This window comes from Castor canadensis, chromosome X (assembly GCF_047511655.1).
Source record: "Castor canadensis chromosome X, mCasCan1.hap1v2, whole genome shotgun sequence".
NCBI lineage: Eukaryota > Metazoa > Chordata > Mammalia > Rodentia > Castoridae > Castor > Castor canadensis.
In genome coordinates this window covers 19,888,760-19,914,574 of record NC_133405.1, presented here as the reverse complement: position 1 = coordinate 19,914,574, position 25,815 = coordinate 19,888,760, and the positions used below count along the sequence as shown (strand labels likewise).

The 25,815-nt window shown below is 37.5% G+C and overlaps 1 protein-coding gene across 8 annotated transcripts in view; it reads left to right on the top strand.

Moving 5' to 3' along the window:
* LOC109695920 (integrator complex subunit 6-like) overlaps nt 1-25,815 on the top strand; it is a 55,208-nt gene that overhangs the window by 6,466 nt on the left and 22,927 nt on the right. For 5 of the 8 annotated variants that reach the window (XM_074063681.1, XM_020178703.2, XM_020178707.2 and 2 more), the window contains exons 3-9: nt 13,622-13,771; nt 14,560-14,649; nt 14,882-15,065; nt 15,321-15,449; nt 17,914-18,077; nt 20,572-20,724; nt 23,380-23,512. In XM_074063681.1, the coding sequence (XP_073919782.1) occupies nt 13,622-13,771; nt 14,560-14,649; nt 14,882-15,065; nt 15,321-15,449; nt 17,914-18,077; nt 20,572-20,724; nt 23,380-23,512 (1,003 nt within the window). Of the gene's footprint in view, nt 1-13,621; nt 13,788-14,559; nt 14,650-14,881; nt 15,066-15,320; nt 15,450-17,913; nt 18,078-20,571; nt 20,725-23,379; nt 23,513-25,815 lie in introns of those variants that run through there. The other 3 variants (XM_074063684.1, XM_074063685.1, XM_074063687.1) reach the window with 3 other exon arrangements.

The window sequence follows — 25,815 nt, the reverse complement described above, 5'->3', positions numbered from 1 at the left end:
TGCTACTGCAGCAGTCTAGGCACTCACTTACATGTTTATTGAGCGCTCCCTGTGTACCAGGCCAAAGAATTAGACAAAGGATGCACAGCACTCTGAGAGTTCAGCTTACCTGGTCAAAATTATGAGTAGTTCAGACTAGACAACAAAAGGGCTTTAGAACTATAAGCTAGAGTTTGTACATTTCTTCTGATATGAAGAGCTTTTGTGTGAATTTGAAGAGAAATAGGGCAAAGTTCGTTGTCTCTGTGCTTGTTTGGTTATTATTGTACAGTATTCCCTGAAGTGGGCTGGGGGAAGGAGGGATTGAAAGGTGGATTTTAGTTGAAGTTGCCTAGTTTTGCATTAGTGCTGCCTACTTGCAAGTAGTTGGTCTTGGTATTGGGATGGGAGGGGGGCAGCACAAAGAGCAGGGTGCAGTTGAGGAGAGGGCAAATATTTTCCTTTTCAATTTGCCTTTGCTTTGGGAAGATAATTTGAACTGCTTAGAACACAGGATTCTCAGTTTCAGAGTGACAAAACAAGGCAGCTGTTTCTACTTCGCAATGAAAAATGTCCTTTCTGGGGAAGGTCAGACTAAAGGACCCTTAAATGAGATATGGGGGTGGTGAAGAAAGGAACTTACTCATATTTTTTAGGTCCTTTAATGAGAACCTCTGTCAATATGGTCTCCCAAGAGACTGTAAATGAGAGGTATAGTCAGATCCTATGTATGTGTGCTGGGAGCTTGGAACTCATTATCCCCTGGATAAAGGCTGGAAATGATGGGCCCTTTTAACCCAGAATGGTCACTTAGCCATACAACTATTGTGTTTATTGTTTCTACTGGCAAATGGGTTTGGGTTTCCAAGTTGAGTTGTTACACATCTTCCCCCTCCTTCCTCACAACTCCCTGTGGTCTGGTTCTTCCAGTGAGGGATGAGGGTACCAAAAGGCTCCAACAAAGAGAGTGAGGGGCTGTAGTGGCAGTGGAGGTCGGCATGGTTCTTCACATTTGCCATTTCTTCATATTTGAAGATTAGCTGTATTTTCTCTGTTCATTGCAGCGTCCATGAGCCATGTGTGGTCATGAGCACTTGAAAGGTGGTGGTCTGTGCGTGTACCAAGCAATACAAAATATAATATTTTGGGTACTTTGAGTTAAATAAATTGTATTATTAATTTTGCCAGTTTCTTTTTTTAACTTTTTTGTTGTTGTTGAGTTGGGGTCTCCCTATGTTGTCCAGGCTAGCCTCAAATTCCTGAGCTCCAGTGATCTTCCTGCAGCTGCCTCCCTGTTTACCTGGGACTACAGGCAATGCCACCACACTTGGCTTTTGCTTTGTAACATGTATGGTTGGAACTATAAAGTTAATGGATGTAGCTTTCACTGTATTTCTAGTAGCAGTTTTGTTCTATATTCTTTCTGGAGATACTTGCTGATGTTCATGCTCTAGAAATTGTTTTTGAAGGAGGATCCTTTCTCTCAAAGTTCTGTTTCAAATGTACACTACCATAAAAGACTCATTTATGCATGAAAGGTTATCATGCAGTTCAGAGTCCATGGCTTGATAATTCTTGGCCTTGGGGCAAAATATGAAAGCATCCTATTCTTGTTTGTTCCGAAAGCCAGTTTGGTTGCCGAGACTTTCGGATGCAGTTGCAGATCCAACTGGTTGGGTTAGAAGGTTTTTCCCTGGGCTAAATACAACAGAATATGTGTGTAAACTAATCTTACTGCAGTAGTTCAGAATTCTGTTTATAGCATGTGTTCGTTGATGGCACTAAATGTTGCAGGATTTTGGCATTATTAAAAATATGTACCGTGCCCCTTGTTAGACTTACATGGCTACTTGATCCCAGAATTCCTAAGAAAAGGAGAATAAAGAATAAAATCTCCAGCAAGATTCTTACCACTGGCTGTAGTGAACTTTCTAGTGGGGCTTCCAGGGGTGTCTGATTGTATTTTTTGTTACTATAATGGATCCAAGTTAAATAAATACCATTGTCTAATTGTGAGGCTGGATGGAAGTACAGATATAAATAGCATGTATAAGAGAAGCTAGGGACTGGAGTGTGGCTCAGTGGTAGAACCCTTGCCTAGTATATGCAAAGCCCTTTGTCCTTCCCCAGCATGCAAAAAATTGAAAAGAGGTGGTACCATTTTGTACCTCTAGTTTTGTGTCCTCCTAAATCCTATCTTACAGTCAACGGTATTATCTGGCTTTTATAGCATACCCTATATTTCAGATATGAGTTGACTTATATCTGCTTCCTTGTTATAATGAACAATCACACAATTGCTTTCTAATAATAGCAGCTGACATTTAGCGAGTAATGCTTTATGTACAGGCAATGTGCCAATGAATATAAAGTGTTTATTTAGTTTATCTTCCCAGTCAGCCTATGTCATAGGTACTATTATTATCACCATTTGATAGACAAGTAAGGGGCCTTATCTGGGGCCTAGAGAGGTTAAGTAACACAGTCGATAACAAGCTAGGTCTGTCTTTATCCAAGAGTCTTAAGAAATTAACCAGTTCCCTTTCCTATCAATTCTGATAGAACACTCCTTTTGATAACTTTTCACAGGCATTTTCTCATTATGATACATGTCCTGGCACTATAATTTTTCAGACAGAATCATCATGCTATTATTTATAGATGTCTTTAATATAATAGTGCTTGGTATTGTAGCACACATCCAATGAATGAAAATTGTTATTGCTAGCGTTATTTTTATTATTTCTATGGCTATTTCTGGATGAATGCCATTGTGCATTGTTTGACAAACACTTCTGACCTTGATATCCACAGTGAAGCCCCTACTGGGATCAGGTGTGGAGTTGTCAAGATTATGAGTTGGTTGAGCTAAGTTTGAGTAGGCCCTGTAGGAACACTGGCAGGGCTGGTAAAAGCATCAGAGTAGTCTTTGGCTATCTAGTGGCTGCCAGAAATTGCTATATAGTCTTCACTTTACCAATCTCGTGATAAACGTTTATCATGAGGAAAAGAAAGGCATTTGATGTGCTTCTCAGTGGCCATTTGGTTTCTTCTAATCCACAACCTGCAGTTAAGGCGGAAATGTTTTGTAAAAAGGCCTAGATGTACCACGGTGCTTTTTAGAATTTTGTTTCTCTGTCTGTGCCTCATCTGCTGGTGCAGTCCTTACTTTTATCCAGATTTATTTTCCTCAAGCTGTGGCCAAATAGCTATCTTGTCTCCTGTTTAGTTAGATGGCTTAACTAGACCCTTAGTTAAGACCTAAGGGTCTTAACTAGAGAAACATTACAGAAAGGCTTTTGTGGTGATGTGGTCACATATTCATAGAAAAAGTAGAGTTTTGTATCTTAAACCATATTTACCTGGTTATATTATTCATTAATGCCTGTTGCTCTTTTCCTTACTTGTGTCCTGCCTGCTCTGTGGATTTGAATGCTGTCAAACAACAGACTCAAAACTTTTTTGTTTGTGCAACTGAGGATTAGTACTATTGAGAAAAGTAAGTGACTTACTGAGGTCTTAGGTTGTACTGTAGAGCTACTCAGATGGCTTTACTAAGGGTTCTTTTCCTTAACCTTGACTACATTTGAAAGCTGCTACCTCTTCTTCCAGAAACTTGTCACCTCCTCTATTTTGTTTCTCCACTTCTCTCTAATAATTCTTGACCTGTCTTCTAAACTCTTTCCCTTGGTGAATACATCCTATCCCATTCATGATTTCAAATATTCTGCTCATCTACATTGATGCTTCACCATCTTCAGCTTTTCACCCATGGTGACAATAATAGGACATCTCCACTTGCTGTCTGTCCTAACATCAGCTCACAGTTAGATTTCATGTCTCTAAAACCTGCCATCTCTTCTATATCCCCCATCCAGTAGTCACCCAGGATCAAAAGCAAGTCACTATTCAGCTTTGATTCTTCCCTTCAATCTTCTTCTAAGGCCTATCTGTCATCCCTTTGAAATGCCTCCTACTTACATTCCTTCAGATCAATTTCTACGGCTGATACTTCAATCTAGGTCATCAAGTTTTTATGCTTTGACTGACTTCTAATTGTCCTCCCAAATTCCTGCTCTGCACTCAAACCAGCTGTTCACTTTCTTCAAAAGCTGGTTTTATCACAGCCCCTCCCCACAAACTCTCAATGATTCTCCATGCAAATGGGGTGAAGTCTAAATTACTCAGCCTGCCATATTTTGGGATCTGCTTCATATGTCTGTGTAAACTTATTCCCCATCATTTCTGGCCCTATATTTGTAAAGCCAGACCTATCTCTTCTACCTGATGAGTGTGTCTCTTCACTCCAATGACAGCCCTTAGAACACAAGTTAACAAAGGAAGAAGAGTTCCAGAGCCAGGCAGCTGAAGGCCTGGGGGAGGAAAGGAAGTGAACTGAAAGCACCCCATTAAGGGTGTGATTTGAGGGGAATGATGTGACAGAAGGTGCTTTAAAATGCTATTATAATGATGAGTAGTTGCAGAAGGACTGGGGGAGGAAGCTGGAGCCTAACCTTTAGTGGTTGATTAGCCTGAACCAGACCAAGATGGTTTGATTTAAATTGGCCTGAAGTTGCCCAGATGCACTGCTGTTTACTGAGAAGCCCCAGCCTCTCTTCATTTCTGTCTTTACAGAAGAGAACCCATATAACTAGGCAGTAGACTGTAGGATATTTAGCCTTTAATATAGACATGACTTTGGAAAGTTAGGGCTGTCTTCTGTTTTATTTCTTGAATAAGAATGCTGATGTTTCATTCTTTTTTTTCTTGAAATCTTATATAGGTGTATTGACATTGTAAACTCCATTTCATAGTGATGCTTTTGAGCTGTGTGTTTGAAGTAGACTTAGACAATTTCTAGGTACTTTTATAAGAATCAGATTTTTTTAAAGCGTTCATAGTATATCCTGTCTGCTAGATCATACCTTCTGCCTGCTGGGTCGTATGGTCTCCTTGGTTGCTCTGTAAAGACTGCTGAAGTGGAAGCCAGGAGACCCAGTTCTTACCCCCAAGTCTGCTACCAATTATACACATGACCCCAGGCAAGTCACTTAACCTTTTATGGTGTCAGTTTCCTCATCTGTTAAATGAAAGGATTAGATTGGAGTATTTCCAGAATTCATTCAGGAAAAAGTATAGGAGAGAATTGTATAAGTGAAAGGCAGAAAGTAGAATAGTTGAGGATTGAATTCAGGGTGATTTCAAAACTACTTTAAATATTAAAAAACAGCTCCTAGGTGTGCTTAATGTTCTGCGTTGCACACTGAGTTAAATTGGCAAATGTCTTGTCATCTTATTGATGTTGTTTCTGTTTGTTGCCAGTGGTTTAATGTTCATGACAGAGTCCTATTAATGGTTTCTTTGGAATACTGGCAATGAGGGTTTGGTGAACAGATACACTAATTTTGTATTTCTCTTGGGATTTTCAACAGTTAATGTGTGTTACTTTTTTAATCTAAAAAACAACTCATAAAAGTTTAGAATTTTTTAAAAAGAATTAATCTAGGGGAAAGAGATGCTATGTAATCTTTAGAAAGTCATAAATGGCCGTTCTGATAAGTTTTATGATCAACTCTTCTTTGCAATATTTGGGTGGCTTAGTCTCATTCCTTTGCATGTGTGTTTTCTCCTAGGCCACCTTTGTTAATTTTTATTTTATATACGTGTCCACAAGAAAGTCTCATATTAGAGTCTGGCATGGTGGCACATATGCCTGTGGTTCTAGCACTTGGGAAGCAGAGGCAAGAAAATCACAAGTTTGAGACCAGCCTGGACTATATGTTGAGATCCTGTCTCAAAACAACAACAAAAAGTCTCAAATTAGCCAAAATTTGAACAAAGGTTCATGTGATCCATACAATAGCATTTTTTTTTCTGCTAGCAGGTATTGACTGATAGCTATAGTTGCAATTATCTGAGTCTGAAAAAAGGAAATCTCCCCACCCCTTGTGCTGGGGGGTGTCTAACTCAAGAGCTTTGAGCACACTAGGCAAGACTACACCCCTAGTCCTAGGGAAAAGGAAACTTCTAACATTTAAATGTGACCACGTTTGGTTAAATTCTAAGACATTTCTGCTCCCGCAACAGACTCTTGGACAGAGGAGAAAAGTTTCTAAAATCTATTCCTTTCTACATGTTACCATCCACTGATGAAGATCAAATTTCTTTTTATCTTGTCATACTTTCCATTGAACTTTTCTTTTTCACTTGGTGTGCTGGGGCTTTAACAATTCCCTTCCCCCCATGCTAGGCAAATGCTCTACCACCTAGCTACACCCTTGCCCTCCAGTGATTTTTTGAGAGGTGTCCTGCTTCCTAATTTTACCCTAATTCCCCGGGGTAAGAATCAAAAACTTCATAAATGTGTTTTGCAAATTTACTACATTAATTCTTATGATTGTTTAGTTACTAAAAAAAAGTCACACTAAGTATTTAAAAGAGACTGATAATAGAATGGTGAACTGTGTCAGTGGAAACAAATGTGAATCAGATTTTTGCCCTGTTCATTAAACTATGTGGTCCTCTGAGTCTTCAACTGCCTATGAAAAAACAATTCAGCAGGCCACAGACTGTCAAATACGTTTCTGCTATATATTAGAGAGATAATTTCTTAACAACTTAATTTTAAAAATAGCAGATTCAAGTAAGCTAGACTTTTATGCGATGGTGACAAGATAGAAATTGATAGATTGAAGCACAGAATGAAGTGAAATGGACTTTGCATGTTTTAACACATTCAGGATACTAAAAATGGCCATGAGGAAGTAACTTTTAACAAAAAGGAATTCAGGAGAACTGCACATTCTTAAAGCAAATATTTTGTAAGAAAAAGTTATCCTACTTCATATAAATCACAGAATAATAAAATACATCCTTTGAGCCTAAAAATATATCAGTATTTTGAGTCAAATGAGAAAATGACAAAAAGGAAGCCAGGCCAAATTGCCACAGTTTTAAAGGAAATAATCGTGTCAGACTAGGTAAGAAAACTTAATGTACAAAGGGAGTTTTAGAAGGAGGTACAGGAAGCAAGACACTTTCATTCTTATAATGATGTAGCATCTTCCTAATGTGTACTTCCTAATTTTAACAGCCTCCTTTATAGGTGTGCTAGCTCTAAACATAACTTGAGAAGATATTTTAACCTTTTAAGGTGATACAGCTGACACAGTGTTCTATTATTGATAGCTAGATCTTTTATCTATCAGAATTGGAGTCCATATTAAAGGTGAGAAGAAAATCCTTGACATTGAAAAATTTTCACTTGCATAATAAGTATTCTGTATAAAGCCAAGGGCAAAGACCAAGAGAAGTTATTTGTCTCCTGGGGAGGCAGAGATGATTGGAAAAGCAGGGCTTCTTGTTTCCCACATCATTCTGCCCCACTGAACAGTTTACCAACACAGGAAGTTTGTGATGACAACGGTGATAGAATGTTAACTTCAAGGAGTTAAATAAGTTTGTGAAAAATACTGTGGAAATTGCTTTATTCCAATCGTCTGGGTTGTTGCAGAGCAAATTTTCCCCAAACTTATGGAGAGCAGATGGAAAAAGGAAAGTAGTTTATCTTTCAACAAGAGAATTGCTGGCCCTGCTAAATTTAGACTCTTTGGCTTTAACTTGGGACATCTGGGAAAATACTCAAATCTGTTAATCATCTAGTTTGTGACCATATACAAAGAAGCTCAGGGTTCGGAACAGCCCTCTGACATGGACTTAGGAAGGGCAAATATTCTCAGGCTGGTTTCATTTCCTTTAGGAAAAGATAAAGCCTGTGGAGAAGGAAAGCAACATACATTGTCTCTGGATATTATTCATTCATTGTGAAGGTCTTGCTAACAAGCTAGGAAGACTTGGGTCTGACTTTACTACTGTTCTGGGGGATGTCCAAATAGTTTGAGGGTTGAGTGGACCCAAAATAGGTCAGTACAGTGGTTCAGCACCAGGTTGAGACATGGGAAGTGGTGCCTTTCTGGTGAGAAGTTCTCTCGCTGCCTGAGAGAGCCTGGCTAATGACAATCTGTAATATACAAGATTTCTTTTTTGCCAGTCCCTTTAAGTAGCTGCCATTCCAGATGATCTTAATTATTTAATTAATTTTTGATATAAAAATATTTAATTTATATACACTTTGTGAAGGGCACTTCCTGTATGGAAAGTTAAGTGTAGGTGCCTTAAATGTCTTTAATAGCTACCTTGGATGGAGAAATTAATGCTATGTTTACTAAACTTGCGAATTAGACTAAGTCAAGCAAGGTCACTAATACTTGGGAAAAGGATTACAAATGACCTTTCGAGAGAGAGAGCAGGAGCTTTCCTAAAGGTCTCCAACACCACTCCCACATCCCCTTCAAGGATAATTGATCTGCTTTTATCTCTTATAGTTGTTTATACTTCCTGGCAAGATTTTGATGGATGACAGAGTTCCCCTATTTTGAAAAGTGAAAAATCAATGAATCAGAGAAATGGTCTGGCCAGACAGGAATAATGTTCAGGAAGTACAAGTACTGGCATGTTGAGATTTTGGGGAGCCACTGAGTAATACCTCCTGCTTTGCCTCCATTTGAAACTGATGGAGAAATATGACACAAGAACAAGCCAGAATTCTAAGTAACAGCTTTATTCCTGATAAAAGCTAGATTTGAGGATACAGTCTAGATGTATGTTCCTGTAAAACTTCCAAGTAGTTTACATACTGACAGACATCCCTTGTGGTTCTGTCATAGGGACAGAGCCTACATCTTAAGTACCACATGTCAGAGAACATATCAGACAATTACAAAGAACTTCAGCAACAGGCCTAGAGAGAAATGTCAGCTTCCTGTTCCCAAACCTGACAGTCAGGTTAGAAGGTAGAGATGGGGATACAGATGGTAGGAGTAAATACTTCTTTTAGGCTGTACTCTTCTGAGGACAGGAGTGCAAATTCTCCTCGTTGTGTGATGTATGATTAAGGAGTAAATGGCTAGTGGCTACCCAGACAGAGCTGAGAGCAGAACCCAGGTCGTTGATAGACTGAAATTCCCATGTTTTTCTTTCTGTTGGTGTGAAAAGACATTTTTTACTTGACTCTGCAAATTTAACCAAGGCCTGGATTAACATTTTCTAAGACAGTAGATATTTTCTAAGTCAATTTTATTTAAAGGATTATTACAAGGTATAGAATTATAGGGCACATAACTTTGATTTATATAAAGGATTGTTATGAGGTATGGAATTATAGGATATGAAAACCAGAAGGGAACTTAGAGTTGTTTTTTCAGCCCTTTCATTCTTTGCGTGAGGAAACAGAGCTCCAGAAGGATTAAGTGACTTACTTTGGATTCTTTCCAAGTTAGTTTGTGACAGCCAGAAATAGACCAAGGGTCTTCTAATTCAGAACTCACTGCTCTCTACACTCAATTGTTCTGTATGTAGCCATCATAGAAAGTAGGTTTAAATTAAATGAAATTTGGAAACTGCTAAATTTAAGTACTTTTAAGCTAATCTAATGAGGCATGCCCACGAGGTGAATATGTGGAATACGTGGAAGAGTGTGTGGTATAGTGTTTTAAATGGTGGAAGGGGAGACTCTGAAGTTAGGCAATCGGAATTTAAATACTGGCTGTGCCAGTTACTAGTTGTTGGACCTGAACAAGTTGCTTAGCCTTGTTGAACGTCAGCAGCCTTGTCTATAAAACAGGCATAATAATAGCACCCATTTGGAGTGTGGTTGTGAGGCTCAGATAAGAAGGTTGTATATAAGATACTTGCTTCATACGAGTTTCTAGCACCTAGGATCTATCATTATTCAACATCTTAGTTATCATTTTACCCGAGAGACTGAAAACTTGACCTGTGAAGACAATAAGCCCTTAATTTAGGCTTTTAACCCATCCCAGGTTATTCCTTTGCCCCAAACCTCCCTTCTTCAGGTTTCCCATGATAGGGCTTTGTAGTCATCTTTCACGCTCTCTCTCTTTTAGGCCTGTGCTCAGTCACCTGTTCTATGTTGTTTGTTTCCACCGTTTCTCAACTCTTTCTTTATCTCCATCCTAACCCAGGTAGGCCTGGATTACTATTCAACCCTCCTACTTTCTTTTTCTGACCACAGTTTCTCCTCCCTCTTGTCTGTCTTATTTGTTGCTGCCAGACTGCTTTTCTCTGCCTTGAAATCTGTAATGAGTCTTGTCTGCTGCCACAAGGCTACATTTTTTTGCCTGACCTCCAGGTCCCTCTAGAACATCACTGACTAACAAAAATAATGTCAGCCATACATTGATAAGTTAAAATAGCCACATTAGAAAGTAAAATGAAACAGGTAAAACTACTTTTACTAGTATATTTTATTTAACAGAAAAAGTGTTTATAAAATAGTACCGTTTCAACACGTAATTGATATAAAAATGAATCATAAAAATAGTTTACATCATTTTTGAGGGGTCTGTGTCCTCAAAGCTCTATATGTAGAGCTGGAGGTTAGCTCAGTGGTTGAGCACTTGCCTAGCATGTGTGGAACCCTGGGTTCAAATCTCAGCCCCACAAAAACATCTCATGTTTATTCTACCCTTGATTTAGACAAGCCACATTTTCAAGTACTCAATAGCCACATGTGGCTAAGGGCTATTGTGCCAGATGGTATATTTATAGAATGTGACTTGTCATCATTGTCACTCTCACAAACAAAATATACCTAAATCTCACTTTTTCCTTGTTTGTTAAAATAAAATAGGGCTGTATTATGCCTATTTTACAGGGTTGTCTTAAGCCACTGTGAAGTGTGAAAGTGCTTTGTAAGCTGTAGTTCTGCAAAAATGTATGGACGTTATTATCAGTAACAAAGGTTTTACTGACATGAGAGTAGGCTATCTTGGAAGTGAAGTAATTTGAAAGGTAAGACCGTGTTAAGATGGCTGGGGATGTAGCTTAGTGGTAGAACATGTACTTAGCATGTGAGAAACATTACCTTCAAGCAATGAATGGGGAGTATAAATGTGTACTTTCTCCTGCTACTTCTTTATAATGGTCTTTTGGGAAGATATGTGTTACATTAATAAGGTTCTCTACTCTAAATATTTTAATCTGTGGAGCTTTTTTTCCTTCAGCATTTTGAAAAATTGATATAGGGGTATTTAGTTTTTCTCTTGAAATAGGAACTGGACTACTACAAAGAAATTCATTCCTTTTGGTAGGAAATGTAGCTTACAATGTTTTGTAGGTACTGAGGTAGGAATGATATTAAATTTTTCTCATGTACAATTCATTGCAGAGGATCAGAATTGACCTAAAAGTAGAATTTCAGAGATTTAGATGTTGAAACTTTGCACAATGTTTTCAATCTGTGTTGTCATTGTTGTTATTATTATTATTACTTGGCAGTACAGGGGTTTGAACCCAAGGCATTGTGCTTGCAAAGCAGGTACTCTACCTCTTGAGCCACACCTCGAGCCCTCAATGCATTATTTAAGGAAAATTTTAAGAGTAGTTATCCTGACAGATTGATGAATAAGATTACCAGTAATAAGGGCACATTATTTTAAAGATTGACAAGTCATTTTCCTCAGTGTTGGAAATGGAACCCAGGGCCTTGCATATGCTAGACAAGCCTACCACTGAGCCACATCCCCAACCCTTGATTTTTTTTGAGACAGAGTCTCATTTTGTAGCTCAGTTGTACTTGAACTTGCTTTGTAGCCCAGGCTGGCCCAGAGCTTTTGATCTTCCTGCCTCTGCTTCCCAAGTGTTGGGATTATAAGCATGTACCACCACACATAGCAATATTAATGAGTTTTAAAGTAATTTCTAAATCTTATTCCCTTACTTTACCAAATAGCCCACTCATCTTTCTTTAGTCATACTCTGAACTATCACATGGATCTTCAGGAGTTTAATACATAATTTAGATGTAACCATAGAAGTTTGCAGTCTGGAAGGAAGATTGCTAAATGAAGTAACTCAAAAGTCAACTTTATAAAGTGGCTTCTGGTTAAAGGACTCCACCACTCAAACGTTTTCCCAAGCCGAAAACCCCAACTAAATGCATGACCCGTTCTCTCTCACCCATCCCTCTAATTTGCTACTGAATTCTTACAACTCCACCTCTTGAAATACTTCTTTAATCTGCAACCTCCTCTCCATCCTCGCTGCCCTAGCTCAGGCTTTCATCACTTTTCTCATAAGCTATTGCAACAGTCTCCAAACCAGTTTCTCTGCCTCAAGCCTCAGCCTCCCCTCCACCCTGCAATTTAACCTACAACAACTCCCAAAAGAATGATCTTGTGAAAATACGGATCTGATCACACCACTACCCTAATTTAAAAAAAAATGCTGTGTTCTTCCCAGGGCCACTGAGCATGGTGTACAAAGCACTTTACAGTCAGAACCCAAATTATCTAGTTATCCTTGCCTCCTGCCATATACTCAGAGCAATGATAATCAGATTACTCGTGGTTCTCTGTAAGTCTTACCTTTTATGAACTCTGTTCTGTTGGATGGTCCCCTCCACCCCTCATATCAGTGAGGCACATCATCCTTAGGCTTCTTCAAATGTCCCATCTTCTACTTGTTTTTTTAGCCTCCATCTCTCATGGTGCTTTGGGAGACCGTGAAACTAGAAGAGCATATGCTGTAGTTGTATGGCGAATGGACAGAGTATACCTTCATGAAATTTAAGTCATTTACTTCATCTCTGTATTATTTCCTCTTGCTTTCCACACTCCAGCTGTACTGGCCTGATTGGCATACCTTCAGCATTCACCATATCACCTGTCATCTTGAGGCTTCTTCATCTTGAGGCTTAGGTGGCCGTCCAGTCCATCATGTTACCAAGCTGTGCTAGCCATCATCACCCTTTCTGGCCCAATCCTCTGTGACTTACTGAGAGCTACCATCTTCTTTTGGCTTCTCTTCATTTTGTGATGCTTTGTTTTTATAGCCATCACTGACCAGGTAGCATGAGCCTGTCCTTCCTTCTGTTCTACAAACCAGTCAATCAGAGCATGTTGTTTGTTGACCTTGGCTCTTTGGTTCTTTGCTGCTATTCATAGCTTCTTGGGGTGCCTAGAGGATGCTGCTTCTTTGTCAGTACTTTTTGTTTCTTTTCTTTCTCCCCTTATTATAGATTTTGGAGCTTTCTGAATGCTTGACAGCGCCAAAAGGGTTGTCTCCAAATAAGTGTGGCTCTATTCCTATAATTCCCTCTTATTCTCATTTAAAAATGAAAATATCGCTTGGGAAGAAGAATCTTGGTTAGCAGAATTCATGTGGAACTTTCAGTAGCTAATTATTTGTCTCCATGAAGAGTAACACATTTAAAAATAACCACACCTCACTCTTTCCTCACTCCACACTCCTCATCAATGTCAAGCTAAGGTAACTGAGGTGTTTTTGAAAGTTTGGTTGAGCCAAAATAGAAAACTGGACCTCTTGAGACAAAGCCCTCCTTCCATAATGAGTGAATGTATTGTTTGCTTGAGTTCTTTGCTCTTGATCATTAAAGCTAGTAGATCTTTGTGAAACTGATTGTTCGATCAGTCAAGATGCAGAATAGAATTAGGTTAAGGAGTGATCGATTTGTTGATACTTGGCTATTTAGTGCTTGTTTGCAGTTTATATAATGTTCATTGTATAATCGGGAATTTCTTTGTAAATGTTTGGTTTTCAGGCTGGTTGGAAGGAAAATCACGCAACATTCATGAGCGAACTAAAAAATCTTCAGGCTTCTGGACTGACTACTCTTGGTCAGGCTCTAAGATCCTCATTTGATTTGTTAAATCTCAATAGATTAATATCTGGAATAGACAATTATGGACAGGTAAAAAAAACTTTGAGTGAGTACAGCTAATTTATTTTGGTGACTTGGGGTAAGAATTCAAAATTGGGCCTGATTACCAAGATTTCAACTATTTTCATATTCTCCCAAAAGAGGTTCATATGTCTTTTAAATTTACACTTTAAAGAACACCCTCTTTTTTGGTCCTTGTATGTGGCTTGGTTACAAAATAGCTAAAATTGTATATATCAGATCACCAGATATTTGAGAATGAGGTAAATAAATTGTTGAGAAATACTGGAACACTTGGAAAGAATCATTCCATGTCTTTAAACTGCCCCCCCCCAAATCTGAAGAAAAGTCTAGAAAAAGAGAAAGGAAAAAAAAAGAGAGAGAGAAAGGCAAAAAACCATCTGCTGCTGATACCATTGCCCTTTTCTACCTTAAACCTCTGCTCACAATCTTCAGAGTCACCCTCCAGGTAACAAGAAATGCCATTAGTGTCCCCCAATCTGTGCCAGGATGGTGAATGGATTCATGAGCGTGGTTGATACTGCCAGTATAATCCCTTTAATATCACTTTGTGATTAGTTGGGAAGCAGAGAGAGGTGTTTTGAATGCTATGGTTTGAGGAGTTCCTGAATCATAAGAATTTCTCAGTTAGTACAAATATTTTGATTCCCTCTCATTTCAGTCCTTAATCTTTTTCTTCTTATTCATCCAGGCAAATTTTATCATTTATTTGAGAGCTCATTGGCAAGGCAAATGTAAAAGTTTAAATACGATTTTATTATTTTATACAGCTCTAATGCTTTTTAAATGTATTTTAGGGGAGAAATCCATTTTTTTTAGAACCGTCTATTTTAATTACCATCACAGATGGAAACAAGTTAACAAGTACTGCTAGCGTTCAAGAAGAGGTGAGATTTAATTTTTTTTAATTTCATTTAAATGGCAGAGAACATGCAGCTATTTCTGTGGGAGGCATGCATTTCTAATTAAGAATAAAGTTTGGACAAACCTCCTAACATTGGTAATCCCTGAGATGGCTTGATTTTATAGAGTTTCGTGAAAGAAAAGTGAATCCTTTAACTCTTTCTTCATTTTTATATGGGTTGTAATGATGAACCTTTTCAAATTTTGCCTTATCAGCTTCATCTTCCTTTGAATTCTCCTCTGCCTGGAAGTGAACTAACCAAAGAACCTTTTCGTTGGGATCAAAGGTTATTTGCCCTGGTGTTGCGTTTGCCTGGAGTGGCTTCTACTGAACCAGAGCAACTAGGGAGTGTACCAACTGATCAGTCAGCCATCACACAGATGTGTGAAGTCACAGGAGGTATTGGCAATAGTTCACATTTCTGAAGGAAGACTTTGGGGCCCTAGAACATAGTTTCCGTTAGATGCAAGAGCTAGTCTTTGCTTGTTTTCCTTATAAAACTTTTAAAATTCTATTTAAGCTCAGCATTGGTACCAAGTTCCTGCCAATGTAGTAATGATTATTCCAAATTATATTTTAGGATTTCAAGTGCTTATATTATGAAATACCATTTTATTTATTTGACCATGCTCTTTGTTTTTCTCTCTGGGATAGGTCGCTCCTACTGTGTTAGAACACAAAGAATGTTGAATCAATGTTTAGAATCTCTAGTACAAAAAGTTCAGAGTGGTGTCGTTATTAATTTTGAAAAAACAGGACCAGATCCACTACCTGTCGGAGAAGGTACAGTAGATAACCTTTTAATGCTAAAGTATTGTATAGAATGATCTGAGATGGAGAAGACATTAAGCAAATGACAATAGATAGTTTTCATTATCCACATTCATCACATGGTTACACACACCCATCTAAACAACTGTCGTACTGTTATCGCTTATGTATATGTGTCAGGTGGCTAAATCTAACAACTTTAATTTCATTGTGAATATTGTTAAGAAAGTCCTCCTTTTCCTGGCCCCAGTATTGGGATGACACTGACTCATTCACCTCTATGTGCACAAAATATCTGACATTCATTTTGGTGAGATACTTGAGTAGTGATCTGATTTGGGACTTCTGAGCACCAAATACGCTGAACTGTCTTTATGAAATCTGTGTTAGTTACCAACCAACAGCAAGAGATTGAACTTATAATATTCTAAAAGGTCCTGGTATTTTCCTGGTCACTTTTTCACTATAGAACCTTTCTATTCAAGTGAGATTTTACAGAAAGTCCAACATCTAAAAATAAATACAAGCAGAGCTGCTTTTGCATAGGGGAAGTTAAAACATAGTGAATGTCCAGATGCCTTTTTTTTTTGGCAAAACTATGTTGGGGGGTTTTGTCATCTCTCTCTCTCTCTCAATCTCTCTCTCTCTCTCACACACACACACGCGCATTATTGGCATATATTAAATCGTACATAGTAAGGGGTTTCATCATGACATTTCCATACATGCATGTGATGTTCTTTGATCATAGTCAACCCCTGTGGATGTTTCTAACTACTCAAGTGCAAATGAATTTCAAAGGGATTGGGGGAGCTAAATGGCACCATAGTAGGGCATTGCAAGACTTCCTTAGAACTCTGTTCTGCGTTATTGCTTCTCCTCATTTCTGTCAGTTCATACACATATACGTGTGCATACAAAGACTCATTATTACCGTGGCGCAATGTCTGATGTTCTCTGTACATTTTAATTGTGAGCCACACATTTTAATGCCTTGGCCAAGGCCAAAGGGGCCAAATGCACAGGGCAGAAGCTACACACTTCTGTCTGAAGCAGTGGATTTTTGGTTCCTGACTTTTTTTTCTCTTTAGTTCCTGGATCTCTTCGAGAAACTATTAGAAAAATACAGACTCCTTTCCCTAGAAAAAAGGACATAGGGCACACATACACACACACACAATTTTATTGCAACTTTAGGAGTTTCTTGGACTCCTAAGTTAGTAACACCTGTTATAGAAGATACAGGCCTTAGAGCATGTTTTAAATTCATTGTATAGGAAGGGCATGCTATATTGCTACCAATTAACTGCCCAGATCATAATTTTGTGTTTCATACCTTAATGTGAATTGGGAACTTTCATAAGGAAATTCTAATTGGATTTGGTGTCATGTAAATTACTCAGATTTTCTTTCTAGCTCCAGTTCTGCTTTGTCCAGAGTTCTTAACCTTTCAGATTCTGATGAAAGCAAAATTCTTTCCTCAGCAAAATGCCCACCCCCAACATGTGAGCTCAACTTCAGAGGGATCCTCCAAGGCCATAACCTGTTTTCCCTGGAGTCCACTAAACCCTAGTAAATCTCCTGGTCTAAAGTAATTGCTAGTTTAAAGTAATGCTGAAATAAGTGAATCGAATGGCCTGTAATTTAAGAAAAATGAGACCTAAGTAATTTAAACATATGTTTTATAAATGTAATTTAGACTAACAAATCATGACTTGAAGGGTTGTTACTCTGCTTGGTTTTTTTTTTAAGTAAGCTAGTTTAAGTAATTAAAATGCATTCATGATACATTACTGAGGTTTATACAATGCCCACTTTCCATGGAATTTTAATGGTGGATGGAGACACTAGAGTGAATTAGCCCACAATAACCTTGCTGCACTTGTTTCATGTTCTCTATACCCCAACTACATACATACATACATACATACGTACTTCTACCTTCAAGTGAATTTGGATAATTTTTATTTTGCCTTTGTGGTCATTGGCTCTATCTGTTCAGTAAAGAATATTTTTTTCCAGTTGGACACAGAAAGAATATACAAATGGAATTCATGATCTATTTTGTCCAACACCAAAAATGTAAAAACTATATCAGGGAAAAATGATTTAATTTGCCTAATTTGGTAATTAAATCCTTTAAAGATGACTGTAGTGTTTTGGTGTGTTCATGTGTCCAAGTCTCAAATTTAAAACTAGTTTTACAATAATTTTCCATCTATCTACATATTCTCAGAGTCGTTTAAGGATAGTGGGGGTGTTCAATTAGAGGGGATGGATTAGATGAAAAGAATTGCTAGAGAACAATTAGAAATCCTAGTAACTGTCACTTTTTTCTTCTTCCATTTTTCATGAGTTATTTTTGCTTTTTGTTTTGTACTTTGCCTTTAGTTGAGAAATTTGTACAAGAAGATTAACAGCTATACTGTCTTTTGTTTAACTTTTTTTTATGTTTTCTTTTTTGTTTAACTTTTAGATGGACTTATGGATTCATCTAGGCCAAGCAATTCATTTGCTCCTCAACCGTGGCATAGTTGTCATAAACTTATTTATGTACGACCTAACTCTAAAACAGGTGTTCCTGTTGGACATTGGCCAATTCCAGAATCTTTTTGGCCAGAACAGAATTTACCTTCACTAGTAAGTGTTATAAAACAAAAGTAAACCTTCTAGGTTTTTTATTTGCTGATTACAGTGAACCATTTAGAACAGAGTTGATTGAGGCTTTTAAGCTGTTCCATGGGTAAGTGTACCTATCTTCCTTCTGTGCCTTTTGTCTCTAACTAGAAGTCTAGCTAATGCCTTAAAACAAAGGAGGACTTCCTTTATTTTATAGCACTTTTCAGTCTTTCTTTCAGTTGCCTTTGTCACTTGGGGATGTTAAGGCATTGTCATTTTCCATGTTGTCATCGGTGACTTGGTTTTATTTCAGAGTTCTGACTTGATTTTACTTGGTAAATGCAATGTCTAAAAGCACCAGCATTGATTTTCATGTATAGCCTCAGAAAATTTGAACCTAGTTTATACTTTGTGTAGGTCCTAGAGACATATTCAAATTATCTTCAAAGTTCTCCCTTCATTAGACATGCAATGAAACTTGGTGAACCTACTTTTCATCTGTTATAATAAATGGCTTTCTGTTCTATAGCAATTCACTTTTTAATGATGGACAATTAAGCAATATTTTAAAAATGATCTCTAAATGAAGGCTTGTCTTTTGGTCACTGAATTTGGTACAAGAGGGGTTGCTATTATAATTACTCCTTGTATCAGATGAATTAGCTTTGGCGGAGGTGGGGGGGGCGCATCTAGTAATAAAGGAGATTGTATGAAACCTATTCTCTCCCCTACCATGCAATGCAACAAGGACTGAGTAATCCATCTTGTGATGGCTAGGGATGGGGATGGGGAACACAAACATATCACTGCTCCTCTAGTTTACCACCTTCCTGGTTCAGCTAACCTATATAGTTTAAGTTATAGAAATTTCCACAGTGAGCTACATTTTCTCCTGGATTGCTATTTTTAGGCTCCTGCATTTTTTGCAGGAGTGGTTATGGGACACTTGAATGTAAGAACTGAAGAGCCCTTTTGGCCCCATCTGTGGGTGAGGACAAGGTCTTATTACCCCAGTCCCCCGCCACCAAGGCTCCAAAGGGTAAAACCTGTCAAATCTCAGACCCTTCAAACCTCCAAGTAAATGTTTCTATGACAGATTTACTTCATTATTGCTAGTGATGGGGCTTTACTCATGTGTCTATTGCTTTTTTTTTTAACGTGTTCAAATCTAAGAAGTCAGAAATAGCTCACAAGGTTAATTAAAACTGAAATCAGGGGCTGGCAGAGTGGCTTAAGTGGTAGAATGCCTGTCTAGCAAGCACGAAGGCCCTGAGTTCAAACATCAGTACCACCAAAAACAAACAAAAAAACCCCAAATCAGGAAAAACTAGAATAAAGGAAATTCCAGGTAATCTACACACAGTTCATATTAGCATTCCTTCATCTTTTTTCTTTCTTTTTTTTTTTGGTGGGGGTGGTGTTGGGGTTTGAACTCAGGTTCTTGTGCTTGCTAGGCAAACGCTCTGCCACATCTCCAGCCCTTTGTGTTTAGGTTATTTTTTAGGTAGAGTCTCACTTTTTGTCCAGGCCAGCATTGGGCTGCAGTCCTCCAACCTATGCCTCCTGCATAGCTGGGGTTACAGGTGTGTACCACCACACCCAGTTGTTCGTTAAGATGATCTTGCTAACATTTTTACCCCAGCTGGCCTTGAACCATGATTCTCCTGATCTCCACCTCCCAAGTAGCTGGGATCACAAGTGTGAATCACCATGCCCAGCCCCATTCCTTCCTCTTTAAAAGCTCATTTGAGAGCTATTTTCTTAACCCTCAAACATCTTGTAGGTTTTTAAATGATAAAGGCATATGGATGTGGTTTTCTCTTTTATAAAGGATGCAAAGAAGGCTGGGGTGTAGCTCAGTGGTAGAGTGCTTGCCTGGCATACACAAGGCCCTGGGTTCCACCCCCAGCACAAAAAATGAAGGAATGCAAAGATTTTTATGATACTCATATTAACCTTCCATGTCTGTCAGCCCCTGCTGTCCCTCTTACCTCTCTATTGCTCTCCAGTCTCACAAGCTAAATCTGATAATAAAATAGCTTCACCATTAATATTGTGATACCCCAGTTACACAGGCTTTTGCATCCCTACCTAAAGCATCTCCAGCTGCAGCTATTCAAGGCAAGCATGTGGGTATTTACTATAAAACTCCATCTAGACTCTGGAGTTGTGTCTGGCTCATTGTCAGTCTGTGTCTTGCCCTTTCCATACCTTTACTAGTTTTCATCTTCTTAGTGGCTCAAGCTGTGCCATTACCTCATTACAAAGTTTGAAGGATTCTTCCCCATTAGTATGTAATTTACCATTCCTTTTCTCAATGTTAAGTAGATGGTAAAAATAAAGACTGAGTCCCCTCCCCTCCATGGAAGCCATTGGTGATTCCTGGATATGTAGTAACTCTCAAAACACTATTCTTTGTCTCAGTGATGATTTGACAATGTATAAAAATGGTTGCAAAACTGTCAAATGTAAGCTTGCTTAATACCCAATCATATTTTCCTTTTCTTTTTTTTAGCCTCCACGAACATCTCATCCTGTTGTGAGGTTCTCTTGTGTAGATTGTGAACCAATGGTAATAGACAAACTGCCCTTTGACAAATATGAACTTGAACCTTCTCCCTTAACTCAGTACATCTTGGAAAGGAAGTCTCCCCATACCTGCTGGCAGGTATTTATCTTTACCTGTTAGTCAAATCTCTTTAACTAATCTGGGATCTGGGAATTGATTTAAGAAGTTTCAAAGGGTAATCTGGAAATATTGGACTGTGTCTTTTTCTTATAGATGCTATCAAATAAGCAACAGGGCCAATAATTTTAGACTGGTATGACTCATTAACCTGCTGTACATTGCCATTTAAGGCAGTAGACTCTGATGAAACCTATATACTTGGGGTTTGAGGGGAACCCCTTAAAATCCATGGAATCTGTAACCCAGAGGATATAATTCTATTTAGACATGGCTTTTGCAGCTGAAGCAAGGTTCTCAGTTCTTAGTTTAAACTTGACGGATTGGAAACAGGACTTTTTGGGCAGAGAATCTTAGCCCTGAAAATAGCTTCTGTATTAGTGTAATGTAATAAAACCTTTCTTCTTGTAGTAGAGACCACACTGAGGTGTGTAGTAGGATTTTACTTAAGTGATAACAAATACCAAGACATCATAAACTGACTCTTCCAAGTGTTATGCTTCAGGCCAGAAGGACTTGCTGATTGGTTAATAGAGTCACCTATGAAGTTTGAGTTGAAAAAATCCAGACATGGCAATCACAGTCTTCTTATTTGGATGCAACAGAAAAGTCCTACACTGTAAGGATGTTTGTTCTATTACTAGACAATATAGCAGTCAGTAATTGACTCTACTGCTACAAAGAACACTTTCAGACTTCCATCTATTTCATTGTAAAATGTGAGATTTTTGCAACTAGCTCTCTGTAAGCTATGTTAATTCTCCCAGTATACTAAAGCCAGTTAGAAAAAGAAACAACTTTGAATTAAGGTTGTAAAAGGGCAAAAAACAGAACAAATTCAAAAACATAATATTGAGTGAAAGACAGCAGATGGAAAAGATTACATATAATATAATTCCACCTTAAATACATTCAAAGCAGGGTAAAGCTCCTTTACTCTGTTAGAAGTCAGGACACTGGTTCCTTGTGGGGAATTGTAGTCATGTCTGTTTCTTGTCCTGGGTACTGTTTACATATGTACATCTACTTTGTGAGCATTCATTTAGCCATGTACTTAGAATCCTCCCAAATGCTAGAAATGTAGAGATATGGATAATAGAATACTAACTTAAAGATAGACGGTTTGAATTTATATGTTGAAAAGCATGTTTGCAACAATAGTAAATAAAATTTCAAATTATACTTTTTCTCTAAAATAAACCTTCTTTTTGTTGTCTTTGGTGGTACTGGGATTTGAACTCAGGGCCTTGAGCTTGCTAGGCAGGCACTCTACCACTTGACATTCCCCCAGCCCTTAAACCCTCTTTTCTATGTATCATTCCTTGTAAATCTTCTCCAAAGGAATTAAAGGAATCCTGTCTTCACTCTTGTAAAACACCTTAAATATGCCATAGTCGTTTGTCCAGACCTTATGTTACTTTGTTTTAGATTAATTTAATGTGATTAATTAGTGGAGGTGAAAAATAATAAAATGAATCCGGAGGCTAGAAATCTTTTATGATGAATTTTTCCCCTCTTCTAATACATACACTTAAGAAATAAGATACAGCCCTTTTATTAAAGTTATCTGTTTATATTAAGATTTAAATTGCAATCCAAAGTCTAGTAGAATCATGTTTTAGCACAACTATTGTTTTTATAGAGTCATAAATTATGTAGCAAAGATTTATTTTTAGTAATAACTAAATATAACAAGAATTTAGTGATATTGCTGATATCAAGAAATAACAAGGTAAATGAATGTTGTTAAACATAAGGATTCATTTTCTGTCTTAAGTAATCCTGCCAAAGGACTTTGGAAAAGTAAAAGTCTAGGTCTCTAAAAGTATATACTGGTATCCTGATGTGAACCTGAGTCTGAACATGAAACACGGTAGCTGGAGGACTCCAGCACAGCACATCAAGTGTACAGAGGCTGACAATATCATATATATCAATTCAGGAATATCAATAAGGAATAAGAAGATAGTCATATGGAATAAGATTAATGAATCTTTATCAAATGTTTGATATAGCAATGTATCTTACAAGAAAAACTGCCTTCCAGATTGAACCAAATCATTTCCTTGCTGCCTCAAAATAATTTGCAACAGTTCCTGTCTGAGCAAATATTTACTGAGTGAAAAATGAATAAATGGGGAGGAGAACAAGATGACAAAGGGAAATAGAGTTAGACACATGAGGACTGTCTATAAAAATCCCTTAAATGGACTTTGCTTTTGTACTTTGCTTTTTGTACTCACTTTAGGCATGGTTCCATGCTTAAAGTAATTCTACTCTGATCATTCCATGTTTTGAGAAGTTTATTTTAATGACCGATATCATTTAATGGTATTTCAGCTTTATTTTCCATTGTACTAACCAAGTAAATATTTGGATATTGTTGATATGGCCTATGGTGTCTGAGTGATTATTGCATCATATAATTACATTTAGATACAACTAATGGAAAAATTACAATCTGAACATTCATATTTTAGTATGTTGTATTTTGATGTACCTATAGGGGAAAAGTACTATTCCTGTTTTTTAAATATAATTAAATTGTGCCACAGATGTTGCTACTAAATGTTGCTGTGAATTTGGTTTTACATAAAATCATTGTCATAACTGTACATTATTTCATGTTCCTCTCAGGTATTTGTTACTAGTAGTGGAAAATACAATGAACTTGGATATCCATTTGGTTATTTAAAAGCCAGTACGACTTTAACTTGTGTAAACCTCTTTGTGATGCCTTACAACTACCCAGTTTTACTTCCTCTTTTAGGTGAGTAATATATGTGCCATTTAATCATCTTTAAAATACAGCAAAAACAAAAAGTAGATAATGTGAATCAAGTATTTTAAATGTAATCAAAGAATAATTGCTGCCAAATAGATATAAGTATAAAGTAATTTGAAAATACAGAATGTGCATATTTTCTATTTCATTTTTATTGCTTGTACATCAAACAACTATCAAACTCAATAAATATTTACTTAGTAACCTATCATAAGGCAGGAACAGTTGCAGATTATTTTGAGACAGTGAGCAGATACTTTTGTTCAATCTTGAAAACATGAAGCTTGACCTTTGGTGGATGATTCTGTTCTTTGGGTTGCAAACTCTAATGAGCACCCCTCCCCATTTTTGAAGTACACTTGGTTTTTTGTAGTTTAATTTGAATCCCAAAACTAGGGGTTTTATTGGAATTAACTTTTCAGGAGTTTCATGGTTTTCTTCAGAAAGTAGGCCTTTGGGGGTTAATGGTTTGTGCTTCTTTTTCTCCAGAATATTAAGTGTTCTTGAGACATCTGTTTTAGACAGGGTGGGTGGTTAAGGTAATATTTGCAAGGTCAATTCTTTAATAACTACGGTTATAGAAGCTATGGCATCCATGGCAAAATTCTAAAAGAAACCTCTGAAGCAGCTGTTACCCAAACAGTACTAAAAATGTGTGTGAAGATATTTTTTCTCATCTGGAGAGTCATATCTGTTTAGAATAGTGTACACTGCATGGTTTTCCTCTAGTTGTAGAGTTCTATTTAGGAAGTTACTGCTTATGCCTATATGTTGTGGTGTATTCCTTACTCTTTCCTAAAGTAGTTTCAAAGTTTCAGGACTTATATTAAGGCCTTTGTTCCATTTTGAATTGATATTTGTATAGGGTGAAAGACAGGGATCTAGTTTCAGTCTTCTACATGCAGATATTCGGCTTTCCCAGCAACATTTGTTGACGAGGCTGTCTTGGGCACCTTTGTCAAAAATCAGGTAGCTGTGTAGATTTATGTATGGGTCTTCTATTTTGTTCCATTTGTTTTTCATGTCTGTTTTTGTGCCAGTGCCATGATGTTTCATTGCTATGGCTCTGTAGTATAGTTTAAAGTTAGACATTGTGATACCTCCACTGTTGCTCTTTTTGCTCAGTATTGCCTTGGCTATTCAAGGTCTTTGGTGTTTCCAAGTGAACTTTACAATTGATTTTTTTCACTCTCAGTGGGGAATGTCATTGGAATTTTGATGGGAATTGCATTGAATATGCAGATTTTCTTGGTAATAAGGCAATTATCACTATATTAATTTTGTGAATCTATGAACATGGGAGATCTTTCCATCTTCTGATGTCTTTAATTTTTTCTTTGTAAGTTTATAGTTTTCATTGTAGAAGTCTGTCACTTCCTTTGTTAGGCTTATTCCTAGGTATTTTATGTTTTTGAGATTATTATAAAATGGAATTATTTTCCTAAATTTTTTTTCAGTCTCTTCATTGTTGGTATATAGAAAAGCTATTGATTTTTGTATATTGATTTTGTATCTGATACACAGAAACTTTTGAGTTTGATATTATCCCATTTGTCTATTTTTGCTGTTACTTCTTGTTCTTTGAGGGTCTTGTTCCAAAAAAAAAAAATTTAATGTCCTGAAGCATTTCCTGTACATTTTCTTCTAGTAATTTCATAGTTTCAGGGCTTATATGTAAGTATTTGATCAGTTTTAGATTGTTGTTTGTAACTGGTGAAAGAAAAGGATCTAGTTTAATTCTTCTGCATGTAGATATCCAATTATCCCAGAATCATTTATTAGAAAGAGTGTCCTTTCTACACTATATGTTCCTTAGCATCTTATAGGAAATCAGTTAGGTAGCTGTAGATGTATGGACTTACTTCTAGGTTCTTTTATTTATGTATTTATTTTATGGTGGTGGTACTGGTATTTGAACTCAGGGCTTTGTGCTTGTTTAGGTAGGCACTCTACCACTTGGCCAGGCCTCTAGTTCTTTTAGCTCTGGACATTTTGGAGATCGGGTCTCTCTAGTTGCCCAGTCCACCCTGGACTGTGATCCGCCTACTTCACGCTTCCTGTCATAGTTGAAATGACAGGCACACACCACCACACCCAGCTTTTTTCCATTGAGATGGGGTCTTGAAAACTTTTTTTGCCCTGACTGGCTTGGAACCACAGTTCTCTTGATCTTAGCACCCCCTGTAGTTTGTAATGATGGCTGTTTGCCACTGCACCCAGCTCTTGGTTGAAATGGTGTCTTGTGAACTTTTTGCCTGGGCCAAGCAAATGATCCTCTTGATCTCTAC